At 40.0% G+C, this 23,232-nt stretch overlaps 1 protein-coding gene across 2 annotated transcripts in view; it reads right to left on the bottom strand.

Annotated features, from left to right (window-relative positions):
* The window catches only part of PRKG1 (protein kinase cGMP-dependent 1), an 884,536-nt gene that overhangs the window by 684,673 nt on the left and 176,631 nt on the right, over positions 1-23,232 (bottom strand). For both annotated transcript variants that reach the window (XM_070945009.1, XM_070945008.1), the window contains exon 2: positions 1,079-1,245. In XM_070945009.1, the coding sequence (XP_070801110.1) occupies positions 1,079-1,245 (167 nt within the window). The remainder of the gene's footprint in view (positions 1-1,078; positions 1,246-23,232) is intronic.

The raw sequence follows: 23,232 nt of genomic DNA, 5'->3' as shown, positions 1-23,232 counted from the left end.
AAACATGTTATAAAGCCTGGCACCATGCTATTTTTTCCAGTACAGTAACACTATTTCCAAAGGCATTTCAATAAAAATCAAGAAGAGGGAATCTTCTTTGCTGTTAGCAGTGGAGTTTTTTTTTTTCCTATTTTTGTTGCTGATTACTTTTGCGTTGGCTAGACAGAGATATGACACGTGTGTTACGGGGAAATGTATTGCTTAAGATACAAAGCTTGAAAGATATTTCAGAAAGGATGAGGGTGTGCATGTTGCATTTCTGAGTGCCTCCTTCAAAAAGGAGCCTCTTTGTCTGAGCTCTCACAATAGCCAGACAACTCCAAGACAATAGATGTTTGACTAAAAGAATTGCTGAAAGCGGTGGGGAAAGATGCTTCAGAACAGGTATGTTTGAGCTGATTTAAATTCAAATGCATCCTTTTCCAGACTCGCATGTCCACCAACGGAACCTTAATGTTAAAAAGCTCTCAAGAGCATATTTGTGCTGCATACTGTATTTCTCATGTCCTGAATATAAAAAAATGAGGAAGTTTTATTCCTTCAGAAGTTGTGGTTAGCTGAAAAGGTGGAACATCACCTGAGCCCAATGTTTACAACTTTTCCTTTGGTCAACTGGAAAAAAAAATAGCATGGCTGCCAGTGTTTCTCACCCATTTCCAGCATTTTGAGGCCAAAGAAAAGACAATCAAAAGTTGCGCTTCACACTAATTTTGAAGAATTGTGAGGATGATGCAATTGAAATCTGTGTCCTATATAAGCCTCCCTTATTGAGAGAGTGTATTTGTCAACCTTCTTACTTTTTACATGGACTATTTTAAACAACCCTGCAGCAAATCACAGAGAGACTTGTGATATGTAATGATTCTCATCATTAGAATAAGTCCTAACTGCAGCACACCAGACCTAAACCAAGTTGGAATCATTTAAGAGTTCTTTCAGAATATTATGATGGTCTTGAACAATTTCAGAACATTTCCTGTCTGCCAGAAGTCAACTCTGTGCAATCAGGTATGGTAAGGGAAAAAGCAAGCACGCATATACTTCACATAAATTCTCAGTTTTCAATTGTGTAACATACCTTCCATGACATACACCAGTGAGCCAACATCTCCTTCTTTGATGATGCAACTGTCTTTGCCATATTCCACTGGATACATACAATCCACAATTTCCTGGATCTGAGATAATTCCAGGTTCTTCATGAAGTCATTGTCAAGGATAGCTTCCTTTATTAGGTCCTTTGACCTAGAGAGAGAAAGTAAAGTTGTACTGTACAAGTTGGTTGTACCAATCAGCCTTCTTATAAAGATCACATAGAAATGAGAGATTTAAACTTTTTCACCAACCCCAAATCTAAACTTAGATTAGCAGGTTAAGGTATCATCCCACCTTGCTCTACTCATACCAAGATTATCTAAAGATAGCATTGTGCCCTCCCCTGCATTTGCTTCCCAAAATGGCTATGAGGTTGACCCTATCCTGTCACCCAAGAATATAGGACAGTACAATAATTAACGACCTCATTAGCTACCATGTTTCCCCAAAAATAAGACCCTGTCTTATATTTTTTTGAACCCTGAAATAAGCGCTTGGCCTTATTGCCATGCCCTCAAAAGCCCGATTGGGCTTATTATCAGGGGATGTCTTATTTTGGGGGGAACAGGGTATCTATACAATTCAGAAAATATTAAATTGGCAATAATCTCAAAAGCCACCCAATTTCCATTTATGCAGAAGGTAAGGAGTAGATTATTAAATCAGCATAAGTCCTTAATAAGTGCTTGCTCTAACCAGCTCCAACCTGATATCCTTCACAAATGCTATTACAGCAGTTATCATTGGAGCAGAGCTCCAAGAGCACGATAGAATAATAAGAAGGTTGAGTTAGTGACCAAGACCATTCAAGTCCTGGTCTTTTATATATATATGAGAGGGTGTATTGCTCTGATGGACTTGGGATGATGCAACAGTCACAAAGTCTGTGGGTCAAAATTATTCTGTGTCATGTAGACAGAGAGAAGCTTCAAGCTTAATTAAAACCAGCAGTGCTATTCAGCTGGTTCTATCCAGTTCGGGCAAACCGGTAATGGCGGCTGTGGAAGGCTCCGCCCACCCATCCGGATGTCATCACATCCTGTTTTTGATGCTCTGAGCATACACAAAAGATCGTGAGCATGCGCGGAGGTGGTACTTGCAAGCGAAGCAAGTGCACATGAGTGTGCACTCCAGTTTGCGAACCAGTAGTGAAGGTAAGTGAATACCACCCCTGATTAAAACACCTGTCTTCTAGTTGTAAACATTAAAACATAAAAGGGCAATAGCATCATATAATGGAAGAGAAGATTGTTGGACATTTTTGGATTGTACAGCATGGACTTGTAATATTGTGTATATCAAAGAGGAGGTATCTGCCACCAGAGGCCCAGCAGGAGGAAACTGAACCCAAGAAAGCGATCCATTGAGCAAAATGGCTAATGGAAAAGTCTATAGTTCTCAGACAGTGGGCTAGATGTCAGGGAGGATAGCTTGACAAGGGTGTTGTAGTCCCACAAGCCTCAAAAAGAGTTATTTTCCCTCTTCCTTAGGATAAAGCATTAGGAAGCCAGAAATAAACCCCCAGAAAGAAACTGCCAAACCAAGAGAGGAAAACAGATAAAATGTAAAATGCTATGTTTGTAATTGCATAGAATGGTATATGCATAGTTAGTGAAGCAAAATCTACTGTAAATACAAAATTGTGTGTATATGTCTGGAAAATTCCCATCCCCTTTTCCCACGTTTGATGCAATTACAAAAGGCCTTTAATCATGCAGTTGCACCTATCATTGACTTTTCCAGCTTCAGCCCATCTACCAGATGCTGTCCTTTATTGGGAAAAACTTAGTATTTTTCCCACCCACTATTCAGTATTCCATAGCAAAACAAATAAATAAACAAACAAACATGAATATCCAATTTTTGAATAAAATGTTAATCACCTGGCCCTTTTTGCTATAACAAATATTCATCTGAATTTAATAATTTAATTTAAAAAAAAATAAGACCACTACATATTTTTATACTTTTTAAATCATTAAGTGGATTGGGTTTTTTTTTCAATTGTGTACTTCTAATTGTTTTGTAATTTGTGGATAACCTTTTCAAAAGTCTCCATGGTTCAGTACTTTTACAAAGCATGCAGGATCAGTTCTGTTGTTCTTCATAATGTCTTACAAGTTTTTAATAAAGCACCATCAACTCTTAAGGATTATCTCCTTCTCTGAGCCAATCAGGCACAAATATTAACAGTTCTGCGTTCATTTTCATTTGCATATTCGATTTCCCTCCAGAATGTCTATCAAATCTTATTTTATCCATCTGATAATACCCCATACGTAAAGATTACAGACCGTAATTGTTTAAATACTATGTAAGGGATTTTAAGCAAACAAGCATCTGATATGTGAACTAAATTAATGTTCAAACATAAATATGAAAGGATGTGCTGGTCTGTTTGCAAAATGTTTACTATAGGATTCTTTTTTATATAAAACAGCAAATAACTGTTTTAGCATTTCTACAGCAAATTAATATTGTCTGTGATAACAACATACCTTTGAACTATAAAATAAATGTGTCTCTTCCATGAAATGTGAAGAAGAGAACAGAATCCCCAAACTAAACAAACAATAAAATTGTTTTATTGCTTTAGAAATGGCATATTAAAAAAAAAACCCTACTATCCAGATTAACTTCCTGTCCAACCAGAAATTAAAACTAGTTTAATGTATTGTTCATGGCAAATCTTATCAAGCTCTGATTACCTTCTTCTTTCTCCAGCAGCTATTAATTCTTCCCAAGAAACTGTCATCAGTGAAAAAATCTTAAAAACAGCAACCAGCCCAAATCTCCCTGCCCCAAGCAGAAACTGAGGAGGCCAGCTTTTAGAAATGCAGATTTGGTAATCCGTTCAGAAAGACTGGGTCAAGACAGAAACTCAGATAAGCAACAAACAAAAGGTTGACAAAATTAGCTCAGACAAACATCTAGGATTTGCATTTCCTCTTTTGCCTATAGAGCCAGCTATGACCCCTACATGACCTCTACATGACCCCCCCCATAGGAATCCAGAAGGTATAAAAACCGACCCTACTCTAAACTCTATTTTGTCAGCTGCCCAGAATCACATGTGGTGATTCTGCTTCATCAATAAAGAGAACCTCTCTTTCCAATCAGCCTCCAGCCTCCATTTTGTTTCCAGTGCCTTTCTCCTGGCTTGGAACTGAACCAGATGGATTTTCCTTCCAACATAACAAAACAGCCAGGCCTATATGGAAATCAATTGATTCCATATAAGTGATAAGTGGAAGCCATCTTTGATTTCCCCAAAACCACCCATTGGGAAAATCTACAAATGTTGCTGCCGGTTGCAGATGAAACTCAAGTAGCTTCTACATAAGTCCAACTAAGGAAAAACATCATTTACCAATTATACTAGTTGATTCTCCATTTAACACATTACTTTATGAGAAATCCTATTTCCTTACTACTCTCTTTCTTTCTCCTTTCTCTCTCTCTCTCTCTTGCACACACATAAAAACATGCAGAGAGGGAGACTACAACTCTGTGTTTTTCCACGTGTGCTTTGGTAAATCTCGGACTCAGTTAAAAGATAACATTCATTTGAACATGAAATCTTATTGTCTTTGTTATGTCACTCTGTGTGTAGTCGGACAATACTTGTTTTGAGGTAGAATTTTATTTCCTTTTTATGACCCTGTAATCCCTTTGTTTGAGGTGGAGTAGGGGCAACTGAATGGAGTTGAGCATTTACTGATGGAAGCCCTTCCTAACACCTACATGAAGTTCGCAGCAGATATTTTCTTTTTGCGCCCCGATAGAGAAACATCTGCCACTACCTAGGATTGAACTCTCAACCTTCCAGGTGTTAGGCGAGTGTCATCACCTCTAGGCCAACGCACCGCTCTCGCTTGTTTTTGGATGGAATAATGAACAATAAAATATCTAATGTATATTATATTAGCTTCTGGATGGAGAGTTCCCAGTCCTTGTGAATGTGCAGCATATCTACCATTTCCTCATTTGTACATTTTCTCTGGGGAAAAATGAAAAGGTTACAAATGATGGATAGGAGGATGTAATGGAGGATATAATTGCTCTTTGCATTCCTTATATAGGATAGAGTGATTCTGTCCAACATATCAAGCACTGAAGCTTTCCTTCATGTCATTTGTCTGATAGTTTTCCAGAGTTAACACAAAAACATAGACTGAAAATATGGATTCTTATGAACTTTTATGATAGCTACAGATTGCATGTAGCACTATTACTTTATATGTGTTGTATATATATAAAGTGTTTTTCTATTGAGACACCTGGTCTACCCCAGCATGTGGGAGGGAGCAAACTTTCAAGATTTTGAGTTTATAGACTCACGAAAGCTTTCATTTGATGATGGTTTGTAGAAAACTGTACATAAAAGTCATAGAATTCCATTTTATATTATTAAAAGAATACTATGCTATTTTCTGACTGTCTCACAAACTTTAGCCATATTGTACAAAGTTTAATAATTCAAACAGCTTTTGAAGTTGTTTTCTAAATTTTAGTTCAGAAGTAATGCCAAATCATATTTAATCTTAATTTTTTTTTTAATTTGACTTATATGCCACCCTTCTCCGGAGACTCAGGGCATCTTACAGTGCGTTAAGCAATAGCCTTCATACTTTTGTATATTTTATACAAAGTCAGCTTATTGCCCCCACAAACTGGGTCCTCAATTTACCTACCTTAGAAAGGATGGAAGGCTGAGTCAACCTTGAGCCTGGCAAGATTCGGACTTACTTTAATTGCAGACAGCTGGTGTTAAATTACAGTGCCTTGTCTGCAGAGCTATCCAGGCTCTATCTTGACTTCATCCATAAATTTATCTTGACTTCATAGGTTTCTTCTTATGCTCCCTATTACTAGCAGGATTGTAAACAAATATTGACTCTTTTTCCATAAATAAATTTATTTTTTACTTTAATTTATTGGGTTTTTTTAATTTTTCCATAAATAAAAATCATAATAAGAGAAACTGTTTAGTTGGGAATTTAAAACAACACAAAATAAATGCTGCAAACAAGTTCTAGAGTGATATTGTTACATACTCAAATGACACAAAACACTTCAAAATAAATATTTTCAGGAGATACTGAACAGAATAGCTTTGGTGAACCATCTGATAGTTTAAAAGGGAAATAACCCCAATTCTCTTTCTTATCTTTCTCCCTTATACAGAACAAAGCCTATCAAATCACACCATATATCAAATATTACAAAGGAACTATTTATGTGTGTATTAATGTCTACAGCTAAAGTAAAAACTACGTTTTCAGAAATTTCTGCATAACATTTTTCACTTCAAATGTTGAAATGTATTATTTTCACGCTGCCTAAATATGTAGCTGATATAAGTGCTTTGTACAATGCCTAGAATTATATCGTTTTTGGGTATGAACAGCCCAATGGTGCTCTAAATGAATCCCTTCATTGATTCTAAATCTTGGATTTCCTTCAAAACTCATAGCATCAAGGACCATTTGAAACTAATGCCTTACAATATCTATATTAAATTTACAATGTTAGTATAGTGAACAGCAAATCCTTTCCTGCCCACATTCACTCAGCCATTCACCCAAGCCTGAATTACATGTAGGCAGAGAGCCTCAGAGACCTGATATCCATATCCTAGACTAGACGCCTGAGCAAACAGGAAGGAGACTTCAAATGCCTTCAAATGCTTCAAAAATAGGCACGTACACCAGGGATGAACCACAACTAACTTTTGAATAGAATGAATTTTTGGCATTTTTGCAATCCTGCCTTCCAGAAGGAGAAGACTGTGTGGAAAGGTTTTGCTGAAGCAAGATTTTCTCAGCTACAGTTTGTCCTCCTTAAAAACAAAAACAAAAAAACCCCTTTGTTTTGAGGTAAAGGGGAAGGACCTCACTTTGGGAAGAGGCCCAAAAGAAGAACTACAAGTAGTCCTTGACTTACAACAGTTTGTTTAGTGACCATTTGAAGTTCCAATGGTAGGGGAAAAGGTGACTTTTTCACACTTAAAAACCATTTCAGCACCTCCATGGTAACATAATCAAAATTCAGATGCTTGGCAACTAACTCATACTTATGACGGTCGCAGTGTCAGGTGATGCGACCTTGTCACAAGCATAGTCAATGGGGAAGCCAGATTCACAACTCCAGTGATTCACTTAACTTAAAGTGGGACAAAACTCACTTAACAACTGACTCGGTTAGCAACAGAAATTTTGAACTCAATTGTAGTCGTAAGTGAAGGACCACCTGCACTGGAAGGAGGAGAGAGGGAGATTTTTGAAAAATGCAGATAAATTGGAGATTGAAAATAGCCACATGGTTTGGGTGTATTAGTTTCCCCAAGAAATAGAGAGATAATAAACCAGAGCTCATAGGGGAATGAGCCCTAAGAAGAGCAAAGCTAGCTTATCTGGTACTGAACATGACGAAAGATGTTGAATGGGAGCCAAAAATAACATTCAAACATCTGCTGGGCAAAGAGTAGATAGATATTCTGGGGCCACAGGGCCCAGTGTCTCTGGACTGGACATGAGAGAAGTGTCAGGTTTCCGAAAGACGCCCTAATTAATTCATGAGCCTCGAGCCAAATTTCAAAAGAAATCCAGGCATTTATTAGGAACAACATTTCGGCAATACCCTAGCGGAGTCAGATCTGACCTCATGTGAGTTATGGCTGAACTTTATCCCTGTTTCTCCCTTCCCCTCAATCTGTGTCATAAATCACATTCTCCAACGAGGTGCTCCAGCAAGCTTTAGAATTGCACACCTCACAAGCCTGCTATGGTAATCTGAGTTCTGACTCTGGCTGAAGGTATGCATGGAATGTTCCTCCCCCTTTCCGTCCATGGCAATTCGATAACAGACATGGAAGTGCTTTGTGAGTTGACAAGAAGAAGCCAAACTTTGGCATCTTCTTTGGATTCTCCAGGACAGAGGTCTCCAACCTTGGCAACTTTATGCCTAGCGGACTTCAACTCCCAGAATTCCTTTGCTGGATGGGGAATTCTAGTAGTTGAAGTCCTCCAGGCTTAAAGTTGCCAAGGTTGGAGAGTCCTGCTCTAGGAAGTAAACAAGGGCTAAGAGGAAATGTCTGTCTGTTTTGAAGGCTACAGCTGTAGAAGTCATGGATTAGTAGGGCCAGTTCAGGGGACAATACCCTCTTGGAAGCCAAAGGTCAGGATTTGTGTTCAGATTCCTGTGTCAAAATATGCACATCTGTTTTAGGGATTCTGATAGTTGAAAGGTATAAACTGTTTTGTAGAAAGTTAGCACCCATCCCTCTCCTAGAAGAATGAAAAAAAATTGAGAAATGTTTTTTAAAAGGCAGGATAAAATATTTTCCCTAAAAGAGAAATAAAAATCTTAAGGAAGACAGAATCTCAGAACCCCAGTTCCCTGCCCCCAAGCAGATACTAAGCTGAGATCAGCTTTTAGAAATGCAGATTTGGTAATTCATTATTCCCTGCAGCAAGGTCTGAACAAAGGTAGGATTAGCCCTCAGCCACAATAGGAATTGCCCAACAAGCCCCTTCATTGCATCAGCCAAACCTCAACCAAGCTTAGCTCAGACAAACTCCTAGGATTTTTACCATTGGCACCATGAGAGTCTGACAACAGCCAATAGAATACATGTTCTTGCACAGGAACAGGAAATTCAAGTGCAAAGCCCAAGAGAAGGTATAAAAAAACCCCAACTCTCAACTTCATGTGGTCAGCTGCCCAGAACCACCCATGTGGTTCTGCTTCATTAAAACATCTTTCTAATCAGCCTCCATGTTTCCAGTGTCTTTCTCCCGGCTTGGAATTTAACCAGATAGACATGTACCTCTCTATTTTGGTCTTTAATGCTTTCTCAACTTTTGTAAGTTTTGCATCAGTGTAAGCAGGGGTGGGTTCTAAAATTTTTTACTACCGGTTCTGTGGGCATGTCCTATTTTGTGGGTGTGGCTTGATGGTCATGTGACAATTCTTTAGGATTTAGCAGAGGTACTGGTTTACCAGGCTTTTAACTGCTTGCAGAGCTGTACCGGTCTACTCATTTGTTTTTGGAGGCACTGGTCTACCCATTTATTTTTTCAGGCACCGGTCCACTCATTTGTTTTCTTTAAACACTGATCAGCTGTAGGGTGGCCCTTTGAAGCCCCACGGCAACAGTTTAAACAGGTTTTTTCCCTCTAGCCGATCAGCTGGGACTCAAGAGGCAGCAATAGATTGGGGGTGGGGCCAAATAAAAGGTAAGAATAATGCAGGGGGGGCAGGGGGCGGGAGAGCAGAACCGGTTCGGTGATGTCATATCGTCACCGCTACCGGCTCGGCAGAACCGGGCGGAACCCACCACTGATTGTAAGATGTCAGAGTGCAGCAGGAAGTATGATGTAATCCATATCAAGAAACCCCACCAAGTCAGGAGAGCATCTGGAGGTGATCAGGAGCCCTTCCCAATATTTTAACCCTCCGTAGCCATTCATTACAACTAGTTTCATGTTTTTGACATCAATAGCCAATCCCCTTTTCTGAAAATGTCTTCTAGCTGTACATCTTGACCGTATACAATATGCATGGATTGCATTCGCTGGGAAGTCAGAATAGACACTTCACTCATGTCTGTTTGAATAAGAATAAAATGTTGCTCCGGGAACCTGGTTCAAAAGGATGAGAACGGAGTTCAATTTGTATTCAAACAGAAGTGAGCCTTTCCATGTGAGTGTTTGGAGAGGATTAAAGTGGTTAAAAGACAAAGTAAAGCTCTCCCAGGCTTAAAGTGTCTGTTTCACTGACAGTTACCAGATATCTGAACAGGCAAAGGAGGACACAGACAAAGAAGATAATTTTTTTTGGGTGGGGGGGAGACCTAACTCTTTACCTTTCTTGGCATCCATGCCAAAAAAAGAAAAATATGACAAAAAGAGGCACAAAGGTGTACCTACATGTCAGTGGTGGGTTGCCCCTGTGTTGTGGCTCCGTTGCCTGAGCCTGGGCTATCGACAGATGCAGACTCTGAGAGTGAGGGAGAGGAGTTGGCAAGGCCTCTTTCTCCAGGACCCTCCTCTCTGGCAATGCCTCTGGAGGACACCGAAGGCCGAGAAATAGGCCCAGAGCCAAGCACGTCCCCGCAGCCACAGGTGGACAGCGACGAAGGAGATAAGTGCTGGCTGGATCCTCGACAGCAGCGCAGGGAGAAGAGTGCGCAGCAGAGGGGAAGGCGTGCCAGAAATTAGCTGAGTCACTGGACCATACCCCACAGGGTATAAATGTGGGTGTGGTGGCCGGTTCAGTTTGTGACGAGCAAAAAGTAGAAATAATCCATTATCTCTGCGTTACTGGACTTCTGCCTGCCTTGTCGGACTGCATTTGGACTAATCCTTGTATTGCTGAAACTTTGCTTGCTTTATCGGAATGCTTGCAGTCTAATCTTTGTTTTGTGTGAGTAAAGTCTGAATTGGCAACTAGCCACTGGGTTGCTGCCAGTTTTATCTTCAAAGACTTTGTCATGTGGCTTATTAACTCCAGGCCGTCTGTGGGGGTGCGTGTGTGGGACAGGGACAGAACACCCTGGTTCAGACAGGTTCGCAAGAACCAGTAGTAAAACCGGCAGGAGGCCCCGCCCCGGATGTCATCATCGGCGATCTGCGCATGCAATGGGATCGCACATGCTATGCTCATGTACGCACACAATCTCATTCCAAACGAGTAGTAAAGGTAAGTAGAACCCACCCCTGCTATATGTATATGAAATTTCTTTTTCCAGCATCAGAAAGATTGGTTTTTCAATCACAGTATTTTCCCAACAAATCTTTACTTTCAAGAACATATACTAGCATTGTGGGAATGGACTATGGCATGCTTTCCAAACTCCACAATAGAAAGACATAAGAAGTCATGTGAGCCACAGACTACAGTGATCATAAATTTGGAAAAAGCAGGGAAGAAATTGATTTTTAAGGCTATGGCTGCTGGACAGAGGAGGTGGCCTCCTTTTGCTTTACATCTAGTAATCCTAATTCTAAGGCAGAATGTAAAATGAAATTGAATATAAGAGTGAAATAATACGGGGTCAGCCTAGATGACCTCTGAAGGACCCCTTGATTAATTATTATAAAAGACAGTTGCTGGGTTCAAAAAGTTAAACCGCAAGGTTACGCACTATTCTACAGTTGGAGAGTTCAAGAAGTCAAACCACAAGAATTAACTAACCTTCCTGTAATGGGAGGAGGGGGAGAGCCTATAGGAGGTTTACATAGGAGGTTTATTTCACATTTCCTGTTTTTTGTTACTATAAAGATACGTGTCTTAAAGAAGGTCTTTTGTTCAGAATGTAAACAGAATGCATGTCTGAACCTTTTGGCCAAAATAAATAAAAGCTTTTTCTGATCTCAAAATTCATTTCATTCATCTATTTTTCTGCAACAATTCAACTCTTAAAATGAAGGAAAAAATATTGGGGAAATTCACCCCAAGTTCTTTGGGGTGTTATTAAAAGATACCTTATGCCTCTTCAAGGTTTAAGGCTGCCCTTTACAATTTCTTAAAATCCACTGAATACAATGCCTCCATCTGAACATGTATTTTTAAACTCCAGCCTTAGACAAATAAATAAACCAATAAAGGAAAATATTAGTAGCTCAGGGTTGAAATGTGGGGTCCTTGGTGCTCTCTGGGCTTGGTTGTTTTCTTGCAGATGTTTCATTACCCACATTAGGTAACATCATCGGTGCTGGCTTGGATGATGAAATGTCTGCAAGAAAACAACCAAGCTCAGAGAGTACCAAGGACCACTCACACATAAATAAAACACGACAGTTAAGTTTAAGACATTTGAGTTGAAGGCTGTTGCTCAAGCATCTGTTGATACAATTGCAGTACAAATTGCTAAAATTGAAAGTATGAACTCACACATGGGAACAGTTTTGGAAACTGCACTAGCAACTTTGCAGAAAATAAATTAAATGTAACAGAAATTGCATGTTTGGGAGAACAGTTGCATAGAAGCAACATAAAAATACATAAGACTTAGTGAAGATTATGGAATAGGGATGTCGTACTGAGATTTTGCTGAAAAGGAAATTACCATGCCAGTGGCCTTTTGGTTGGAGAAGGAGAAATTTTGTCTGATTCCACTTAGGTCCAGTCCACTCTCTAGAAACATCTTTTCTCAGGTTTGGCATGAATGGAATGCAATACTGAAAAATTATCCTTCTGCTTCAATATTAGAGGGTATGAAAACATTTTTCAATCCCAGAAACACAGAGTTCCAACTTTTTTTCTTTCAATAATTAAAAAATGTGGTTGTAGAAAAGCTTGGAAAAAACAGGGCTTTACTAACAGTCATCTAACTGGGAGAAAGGGATATTACTTTTCTGTTTTTGTGTATTTTTTTCTCAGATTTCTTTTTTTTCTTTTGAATATTTCAGTTAGCTTTTGTCTTTGAAAGTTTAGCATTTTTTTAAACCTCTGTTTTGGCAGACAGAAATAAATTTATCAGTCAGTGCAGATTCCTTGAGTGGCTTCAATGAAAGATACATATGTTTTCGGAGGTTTCGGAGGCTTCAATAATATATATATATCATTGAAGCCACTCAAGAAATCTGTACTGACTGATAAATTATATATTACAAACTATTCTAAAAATACGAGTTCCAGGTATATTTGTAAAAAAAAGAAGCAAACATACTGCGAACTCCGGAACTTAAGATTTTAAAATTTTAAAAGAATTACAATTTTATTTTACTAAGCTTTCATCAGCCATCTGCTGACATCGTCAGAGTATTAAACTACCATTACAGAGATCTCTGCCTTTATATGCTATTAATCAATTTAGCCCTCAAGGCTAAATATATTAGAAAAGATGAAGGTAGGACATAAAAATGCATATATAAAAATAAAATATATAAAACAAGTGACAGTTCCAGTCTCTGGTTAAGGTTTAAATTAGTCTTGGCTGTAGTCTGGTACTCTCTTGCTATGGTTGGGCACCAGAATTTATTCCCACATACAAGGCGTGTTTTTTGCCATTTGTATACACCTTATCATATCATCATATCATCAGGGCAACAGCTAGACAGATTCTCACTGTCAAGTGGTGAGTTACTGCCTACCATAGTTGTTCCCTGTAGGTTTGACTATCCAGAACTATTGTCTAATCACTGACCCCCAAAATGGGGTTATTGAACTCTTGTGCTCGGAATCTGAGGAAAAGTCTTCAGGAATAATCAGCATGACAGTCACATAGACATCTTGTCAGATGACATTTCAATCCAGACCACAATTGTATTTTCTACTGAAGAAATATTACATACCATTATTGGCTCATGCACTACAAAGTAAGGGAATTGTCCTCGCTAACATTGGGGACACAGAGTGCTTAGCTCCAAATTATAAAGTCAACTGGGGCTTTGAAAAAAAATCTTGTCCCCATCCCCAAGATTGTACAATGATGCTTGTCTCATTGGTTCAGACGTGCAGTGGTTATAATGAAGTATCCACCTTATAAAATTCTAAATATGGCTACTTCTGCCAACTGCCAGCAGTTCGATCCTGACCGGCTCAAGGTCAACTCAGCCTTCCATCCTTCCGAGGTTGGTAAAATGAGGACCCAGGTTATTGGGGGCAATATGCTGACTCTGTAAAACCACTTAGAGAGGGCTGTAAAACACTATGAACCGGTATATAAGTCTAAGTGCTTTTGCTATAAGCAAAGAAAAGAATGCTAACAGTTACAGAAACCATATCAACTTCTCTTATGGTACAGCCCAGAGGTGGGTTTCAACAGGTTCTGACCAGTTCTGGAGAACCGGTAGCAGAAATTTTAAGTAATTCAGAGAACCGGTAGTAAAAATTCTGACTGGCCCCACCCCATCTATTCTCTGCCTCCCAAGTCCCAGCTGATCGGGAGGAAATGGGGATTTTGCAGTAACTTTCCCCTGGAGTGGGGTGGGAATGGAGATTTACAGTATCCTTCCCCTGCCATGCCCACCAAGCCACGCCCACCAAGCCACATCCCACGGAACCGGTAGTAAAAAAATTTGAAACCCACAACTGGTATAGTCCAAAATAATCACAGTGTACCTCCTGTCTTAAAAATAATTATTCAATCCATGACATTGATACTTAGATGAGGATGTGGAGAATCTTCACCAATGTCTCACATCCTGAAAATCTCTGTCCTAGGGCCAATTGGATGAATAAAATTCAGGTGAGCAATGGCCTTGTTGATGGTGTTCAGAGAACAACTGCTACTGGGAATAGAAAAACTGTTTCTTTTGTTCCTATGAGATATTGACTCATTCCAACATCAAACCTATGGCTCTGTGATTTTTTTCTATCATTGCCTTTGGCTTAAGAGAAAAACTTCGTACCAGGAACCCCAATGAAGGAATCAATATTGTTATCACTGATACAAGCTTCACTTGATCAGACCTCTGCCTCAAGGTCCAATCTGGAATAGTACCTCAATATTTCTGTTGTTATAAAACTTTTTATTTCAAGTGGCCTATAGCCTCTAAGTCCTTCCTAAGGTGTTGTTTTGGGGTTTTTGTTTTGGAAAAAGACAGAGAAGTTTGTTTTGATTTTCCTGTATTGTTTGGGCTTTCTATTTTTTTGCTTTGCTTTCTTTGCTTTGCTTTATCTTACAGCCACCCAACTCCTATATGACTCTGGGCAACTTAGAATTTTTTTTAAAAAAAACAACAACATATAAAAAGACAAAAAGAACAAAATCCCCCTTTCTCCTCCAAAGGTAAAGGTTCCCCTCACACATATGTGCTAGTTGTTCCCGACTCTAGGGGGCAGTGCTCATCTCCATTTCAAAGCCAAAGAGCCAGCGCTGTCTGAAGACGTCTCCATGGTCATATGGCCAGCATGACTAAATGCCAAAGGCACACGGAATGCTGTTACCTTCCCACCAAAGGTGGTCCCTATTTTTCTACTTGTCTTTTTTTACGTGCTATCGAACTGCTAGGTTGGCAGAAGCTGGGACAAGTAACGGGAGCTTACCCCGTTATGCGGCACTAGGGATTCGAACCGCTGAACTGCCGACCTTTCAATCGACAAGCTCGGCATCTTAGCCACTGAGCCACTGCATCCCTCCCCTCCCAAAAGACTACCTGAAATAGATTGAACCAGAATACTACAGAAAAAAAGGAAGAAGGGGGTTCCATAATCATCCCATATCCAAGGCCTCGATGAACAACTAAGACATTCAGGTAATTATGTCCTGAATGACATAACAGTGGAAGACACACAAACCTCTGGGAGGAGATCTGAGCAGGCATGTTTCCTGGATTCCGCCAAGTGACATCCTTTAATTCAGGGGTGGGAAACCATGTCCCCTTTATGAGCTGTGGACTTCAACTCCCAGAATTCTGGCTCAGGAATTCTGGGAGTTGAAGTCCACAACTCATAACGGGGCCAACATTCCCCACCTCTGCATTAATTAATGAGACCCAATGAGTTGGATTGAACTTTGGGTCTCAGAACACAGAGACAACCAAGTAGCAGCTGAAGGCACAGGTTGATCATACGCTACTGGAACAGCCTCCTGTATTGCTGCCAATGATATTTATTTATTTGTTCATTAGCTTGTTCAATTGCAATCGATTCCAAGCTATGGACACACCATACCATAACAAAGATTTGAAAAGTAAATAAGAAAATTCATCAATCCCGTGATAAAGAGAATGGCTTAGGGCCAGGATATTTACGAGACCGCCTTCTGCTACTGATAACCTCCCACCGGCCAATACGCTCTCACAAAGAGGGCCTCCTCAGGGTGCCGTCGGTCAAGCAATGTCGGTTGGTGGCCCCCAGGAGGAGAGCCTTCTCTGTGGGGGCACCCGCTCTCTGGAATGAGCTTCCTCCCGGAATACAACTGATCCCATATCTCCGTACTTTCCGTAAGGCCCTGAAGACGTTTTTATTTCAGCAAGCCGGCCTAGCCTAATTAGGTTTTTTATGGGTTAGTTTTTTAATTGTATAGCTTTGGGATTTTAAAATGGGGGCCGATTGATTTAATTTATTTTAGCTGTCTTAACTTTTATATTGTGTGTATTTTAATTTCGGCTGTTCACTGCCCTGAGTCCCAAGGGGGAGAAGGGTGGTATATAAATTCAAATATAAATAAATAAAAAAACCCTCACAATTTAAATAGGTGTTGGCCTCCAATCCCCTCACCACTGACTGAAAACATCTTCAGAGAATGAAAATAAACCCCTGCAAATAGTACCACCTACTCCACTCCGACCCCCAAGGCTTCAGAAAAATGATCAATGGTATAAATGGTAGCTCAGAGACCAATGAGGCTCAGGCCTAGGAAAGGGTTGTACTCTTCCTATCCTGATCCCAGTGATCAACCACAATAATATTCCAAAAAGGATCCAGATTATGCTTTTCTAAAGGCCCTGTCCCAAGCGCAGCCCCCCTCCCCTAGAGTCAATGGAGATCTGGAACACAGACTGGTTTAGAGAAAACTGAAGTTCTGCTGGCCATCAGACCGTGCTTTCAAATAAGTCTTTGCAAGTATAAAAGGCATACTTTTTATATGTTTTATAAGGATAAAAACCTTCCTTGAGATTTCTGCCATGACTCTTCAACAATAAATGAGCAAATCACATTCTCCGTGCATCTGCTGAAATAAGTGCAGCTGATGCTAACAAAAACTAACATTTGTTAGTCACAGAAGGTGCAACCCAACTCTTGATTTTTGCTTACCCAGACTAAAAAGAGTCCCCTTCTGCAGATCATCATGCTTCTTGCCCAAGATCAAAAAAAGCCATCAGTAATATGTTACTACAACAGGAGGATTTAGATCAAAAGAATGCTTTTGGAATACTTGCTCAAAAGCTAGCATATCCACCATGCTGTACTCTCTACCCTGATAGGTATGAATAATAACCTTAAAACAAAATCAGAAGATAAAGAGGATGCTATACATTAAGATGGCGCAGCAGACTAAAGCACTGTTATTAACATCAGCTGCCTGCAATACTGCAAGTTCAAATCTCACCAGGTTCAAGATTGACTCAGTCAAGGTAGGTAAAATGAGGACCCAGACTGTGGGGGCAATAAGCTGACTTTGTATAAATATTCAAAAGTATGAAGGCTATTGCTTAACGCATTGTAAGCCGCCCTGAGTCTCCAGAGAAGGGCGGCATATAAATCAAACCAAAAAAAAAAAAAGTATGGAGAATTGTGCAGCAGCACAAAGAAACTAAATAGAAAATGGAAATCTAACCTTTGTGCGAGCACAGTTCAAGAATATTTCTTGGGAAATATTCCTTGAGCTGTAGATGATTCTTGATGGACCCTTTATTTACAAGTAAAGAAGACATGTACAGTATTTAATGGGCAGTAATAAAGTAGATACCAGTTTTCCAGAGCCGTTTGGTGCACTGGTTAAAGTGTTGGCTTAGAAACCATAAGATTGTGAGTTCTAGTCCTGCCTTGGATATAAATGCCAGAGGGGTGACTTTGAGCAAGTCAAATAGTTTCAGCCCATCTCACCTCAAAGGGTTGTTGTGTGGAGAAAATAGGAGGCAGAAGGAGCATTAGGCATGTTTGTCATCTTGAATTATTTATAAATAATAAAGGCAAGGCAAAAATATATAAAAATAAATAAGTTATGATCACAGTAGCCCTCAGAAAACTATTTAGTACATGTATTTGTACTAAATACCCAGGCTTGTACCCAGGTTTAGGACCTGGGTATATACGAGATCGCCTTCTGCCACCGATAGCCTCCCACCAGCCAATACACTCTCACAGAGAGAGACTCCTCAGGGTGCCATCGGCCAAACAATGTCGACTGGCGACACCCGGGGTAGAGCCTTCTCTGTAGGGGCACCTGTCCTCTGGAATGAACTGCCCCTGGAGGTTCGCATGATCCCCGACCTACGTACCTTTCGCCGTGCCCTTAAAACTCTTTTGTTCCAACAGGCCGGACTGGCTTAGAAAATGAATTTTAAATTAGGTGTTTGTAGCTTTTAACATAAGGGCCAAATTTATATATTTATTTTAAATTGTTTTTAAATTTTGTGAGTATATGTTTGTTTTAAAAATGGCTGTACACCGCCCTGAGTCCTTCGGGAGAAGGGCGGTATAGAAGTTTAATAAATAAATAAATTGTCACAAGTAAATGCCTTATTCTCCATTATGTAAATAGTATATGAACAGGGTATCAGGGGTTAACTTATTCTTCACTTCTTAATGTATTCATACTTCACCACTCCCATATCTAGCTCCACCCATTGTATATATAAAGCTGCATACATCCCTTCTTCGCTTCTATCTGTGAATATTCAGTGAATATAGAATGCCTTATGTAAATAAAGAGAGATATATTTGAACTCTTAATTCTCAAATTATTTATTGAGTCTGATCCTGAAAATATCGCAACATAAATAAAATAAATATTTATTCTGTAGACTGAAATTACAGTAGCTTCTCAATAAAGATGTAACTAAGCCATGTTAAAACACATAAATACAACTATCAAGCCTTCAATTACTGTTTATATTTATGAACAATTTTACCAAGAAATAAACTCTATTAATGTTTATGTATTCATTTTAGAAAGTTCCTAGAATTGCTAGCACAGAATGAAAATGCAGTATTAGACAATGTAAATCACTGTTGTGTGCAGCTTATTGATATTATGAGGTATAAAGAGTAGAATTTTGATTTATATTCTGTCTTTTCAGTCCATAGAACACTAAAAAAAAAAAGCTGACGCTCTAAACTGAAATTATTACAATTAAAACTCAAATGCAATAGCAATACCAATAACACTTAGACTTATTGGTAATAAGTGCTTTACAGCCCTCTCAAAGCTGTTTACACAGTCAGCATATTGCCCCTAACAATCTGGGTCCTCATTTTATCGACTTCGGAAGGATGGAAGACTGAGTCAACCTTGAGCAGTTCAGGATCAAACTCCTGGCAGTGAGCAGAGTTAGCCTGCAATACTGCAATTTAACCAGGGGTGGGTTCTACTTATCTTTACTACCGGTTCACAGTGGGGCCGCGCACATGTGCAGAAGCATTCTGATGACATCGGGGTCGGTGGGCAGAGCCTCCCACCGGTTTTACTACCAGTTCTATAGAACCGGTGCGAACCAGGGACAACCCACCACTGAATTTAACCACTGCACCACCACCGCTCCAAATGCACATTAAAGTCTGTCTGAAGATGCTAAAAGTAGAGAAAATTGAACTAAAGCTTCCAAGGTTGCAAGTCATTGGAAAATTTAAAAGCCACTGTAACTGCTGCATTTTGTGCCATGAAATCTTCTAAACACATTTTCAGAGTAACCCCGCACAAAACATGTTACATTAACCTAATTGCAAGGTAATCAGGGGACAGGTAAACATTGCCAGATCCTCCTAATCTAGAAATGACTGGCAACTGATATACTAAGGATAGCTAGGCAGATGCATTCCTTTCCTGTGAGGGGCTTAGAGAATGCAATCTAGGAAAAACAGTTCAAAAAAACATGGTACAGTTCATAGCCTAAAGAAGAGAAAAATTAACAGTTGACATAGTCACAATGTTCCAACATTTGAGAGACTAGGAAAAAAGATGTGGATTGTCTCACTTCAGGGTAGGACAAGAACTCATGAAATGAAGTTTTATACCGGGAGATACAAATGCGAGATAAGGAGGAATTTCCTGCATATGAGAGATATTAAACAGTAGAACTGAGAACATAGCAGATGCAGCAAATGGCCAGGGCAGAAGCTGAGTTCTAAAGGGAGTCAGAGAAGCAGCAAAAAGCTTTCCAAAGAAGGTTTCCAAACTTTTTGCTGCTTGTTTGATGTCCTTCATCAAGGTATTTTCCTTTAGCAATCCACTCTTTTCCTCTATTCTTCCTGGCAGTCATTCATCAAATTAAGCAATTTACAGATTTTATCACTCTCTTTCCAGACATGCAGTAAATTTAGCAATTGGTTAAAGGCAGTAGTGGGATTCAAATAATGTAACAATCGGTTTGCCCAGGGTCAGGTTGGCTGTCGTGGAAGGCATGGCCCATCACCGTCCTCCAGCTCCCCCGCACATGCAGGACGAGCCCCCCGCTCGGTGGTGGGTTCCTCCTGGTTCGGCCGAGCCAGTAGCGGTGACGATATGACGTCACTGAACCGGTTCTCTTTGTTTGGGATCTGGGCCCTCTGCCCCCGCCCGGGTTATTCTTACCTTTTATTTGGCCCCGCCCCCAATCTATTCACTGCCTCCAGAGTCCCAGCTGATCAGCTAGAAGGAAAAAAATTGTTTAAACTCTTGCCACGGGGCTTCAAAGGGCCACCCTACAGCTGATCAATGTTAAAAGGCGGTGTGGTGGTAGACCAGTGCACTCGAAAAACAAATGGGTAGACCAGTGTCTCCAAAAACAAATGGGTAGACTGGTGCCTCCAAAAACAAATGGGTAGACCAGTACAGCTCTGCAAGCAGTTAGGAGCCTTGGTAGTACAGTGGTTTAATGCACCCTGTAATTAACACAGCTGCCTGCAATTTCTGCAGGTTCGAATCTTACCAGGCTCAAGGTTGACTCAGCCTTCCATCCTTTCTAAGGTAGGTGAAATGAGGACCCAGATTGTGGGGGCAATAAGCTGACTTTGTATAAATATACAAAAGGATGAAGGCTATTGCTTAGCGCATTGTAAGCCGCTCTGAGTCTCCGGAGAAGGGCGGCATATAAATCAAATTAAAAAAAAAAAAAAAAAAAGCCTGGTAGACCAGTACCTCTGCTAAATCTTAAAGAATTGTCACATGACCCTCAAACCATGCCCACAAAATAAGCCACGCCCACAGAACCGGTAGTAAAAAAATTTAGAACCCACTCCTGCCCCCACTACAGCCAACCTGACCCTGGGCGAATTGGTTGTTAAATTAACCCACCCACCCCCGTGCTATCAAAGTGGATCCTGGGCACTGTGCTGCAATTGGAAAATGGGTAACAGAGCGGCCAGCACGAGGGAAAGAGGAGGAGCAGGGAAAAGCGGGAAAGCGGTCTTCTCCTTCCCTCACGCTGGCCGATCTGTTGCCCGTTTCTCCATTGCAGCGCACTGCAGTGTCCAGGATCCACTTTGATGGGAGGGGGCTAATTTAACAACCAGTTCACCCAAACTGGTGTGAACTGGATGAATCACACCAATGACTGCAACTCAAAGGATCCCTCTGTTAAAGTACTGAAGTTTGCATAATACAACAGTGATTGGTCTCATTCGAGACAACGACGAATCTGCATACAGACGGGAGGTTGAACAATTAGCTGTGTGGTGTGGCTGGAACAGCCTTGAACTGAACACACTTAAAACTGTAGAAATGATAATAGATTTAAGGAGAAGACCTCCTACACTACCACCACTCACAGTACTAGTAGAGACCTTCAAGTTTCTAGGTTGTATAATATTCCAAGACTTAAAATGGACACCTAACATCAAATACAGCATCAAAAAAACACAACAAAAAATGTTCTTTTTGCACCAACTGAGAAAGCTTAGGCTGCCCAAGGAGCTGCTAATTCAGTTCTGCAGAGGTATTATTGAGTCTGTCATCTGCACCTCTATAACTGTCTGGTTTGGCACTGCAACCAATCAAGACAAACACAGGCTTCAATGGATAATTAGAACTGCAGAAAAAACAATTGCTACCAATCTGCCTTCCGTTGAGGAAGTGTACTGCACGAGCCAGAAAAAGGGCTGTGAAAATATCTACAGACCCCTCACATCCTGGATATAAACCGTTTCAACTTCTACCCTCAAAAGGACGCTATAGGGCACTGCACATCAGAACAACTAGGCACAAGAACCAGTTTTCCCCTATGTCATCACTCTGCTAAACAACTAATTCCCACAACACTGTCAAACTAGAAAGGCAGTATTACCATCATTATTCTCATCTTCCCTATTCCCTATCTCCTTATCTTTTTATGACTATAACTTTGTTGCTTGTATCTTTTGATTTATATTGTTTACTTAGTATCCTAGTATGATTTATATTGATTGCTTATTTAGTATCCGTGACTATCACTATGTGTTGTATCTGATGTTTTATGATGAATGTATCTTTACAATGACTATGATAATGATCTATCACTATTGTTGTATGTACACTGTTGAGCCGAAGTGGCGCAGTGGTTAGAGTGCAGTACTGCAGCTAGTTCAGCTGACTGCTAGTTCAGCAGACCAGCGGATCAAATCTCACCAGCTCAAGGTTCACTCAGCCTTCCATCCTTCCGAGGTGGGTAAAATGAGGACCCAGATTGTTGGGGGCAATATGCTATTTAGTATACTGTCTTTGGTGTAAGCCGCCCAGAGTCCTCGGAGAGTGGGCGGCATAGAAATATGACTAATAATAATAATAAATAATATACTAAGAGCTTATGCACCAGAGATGCAATTCCTTGTGTGTCTAATCACACTATAAAGAATTCTAATTCTAATTCTAAACTAATCGAGGACAGAACCAACTTAGAACTAAGGAGGAATGTCCTGACAGTTAGAACAATTGATCAGTGGAACAAGTTGCCTCCAGAAGTTATGTATGCTCCAACGCTAGAATTTTTAAAGAAGAGATTGGACAACCATTTGCCTGAAATGGCATAGGGTTTCCTGCCTGAAAAGGGGGTTGGACTTGAAGATCTCCAAGATCTCCAATTTTGTTATTCTGAATTCTGAATTCTGTAATTTGGTCCCCAGCTTTTTTTTATTTAAAAAAAAAAGAATGATCATGGGGATGCAGCACAGGCCGTAGCTTTAAAACAGAATCTTAAGTAGCTTTAGGGAGGGGTGTGTCATAACATAATGGCTGCTAAGTGATCGGTCATTAAACAAGGACCACCTGTATAACATTTCTATTTGACTTAGATATGTGCTACCAAGGAGTAAATATACTTATTGGCCTATAGCCACAGAAAAAAACTTAACAAAATACTACAAATATTTTTTTTGCGCTTCATTAAATTGGAAAAAATTATTATCCAGTACTCAAAATGACAGCAAGAGAAGTGTCCACAAGTACAATTAGCAGTGTATTTGTACACTGCCCAGTGACTGAAAGTATTAATCTGTCAGTAATGCATTTATTACCTATATCACCATTGTTGTATATGAAGCAGTCTACTGAAAATATTTGGACAGTGC

This window comes from Pituophis catenifer, unplaced genomic scaffold, assembly GCF_029215685.1.
Source record: "Pituophis catenifer annectens isolate HBS135680 unplaced genomic scaffold, rPitCat1.0.hap2 SCAF_6, whole genome shotgun sequence".
Classification (NCBI taxonomy): Eukaryota; Metazoa; Chordata; class Lepidosauria; order Squamata; family Colubridae; genus Pituophis; species Pituophis catenifer.
This window is presented reverse-complemented; position numbering and strand designations above follow the sequence as displayed.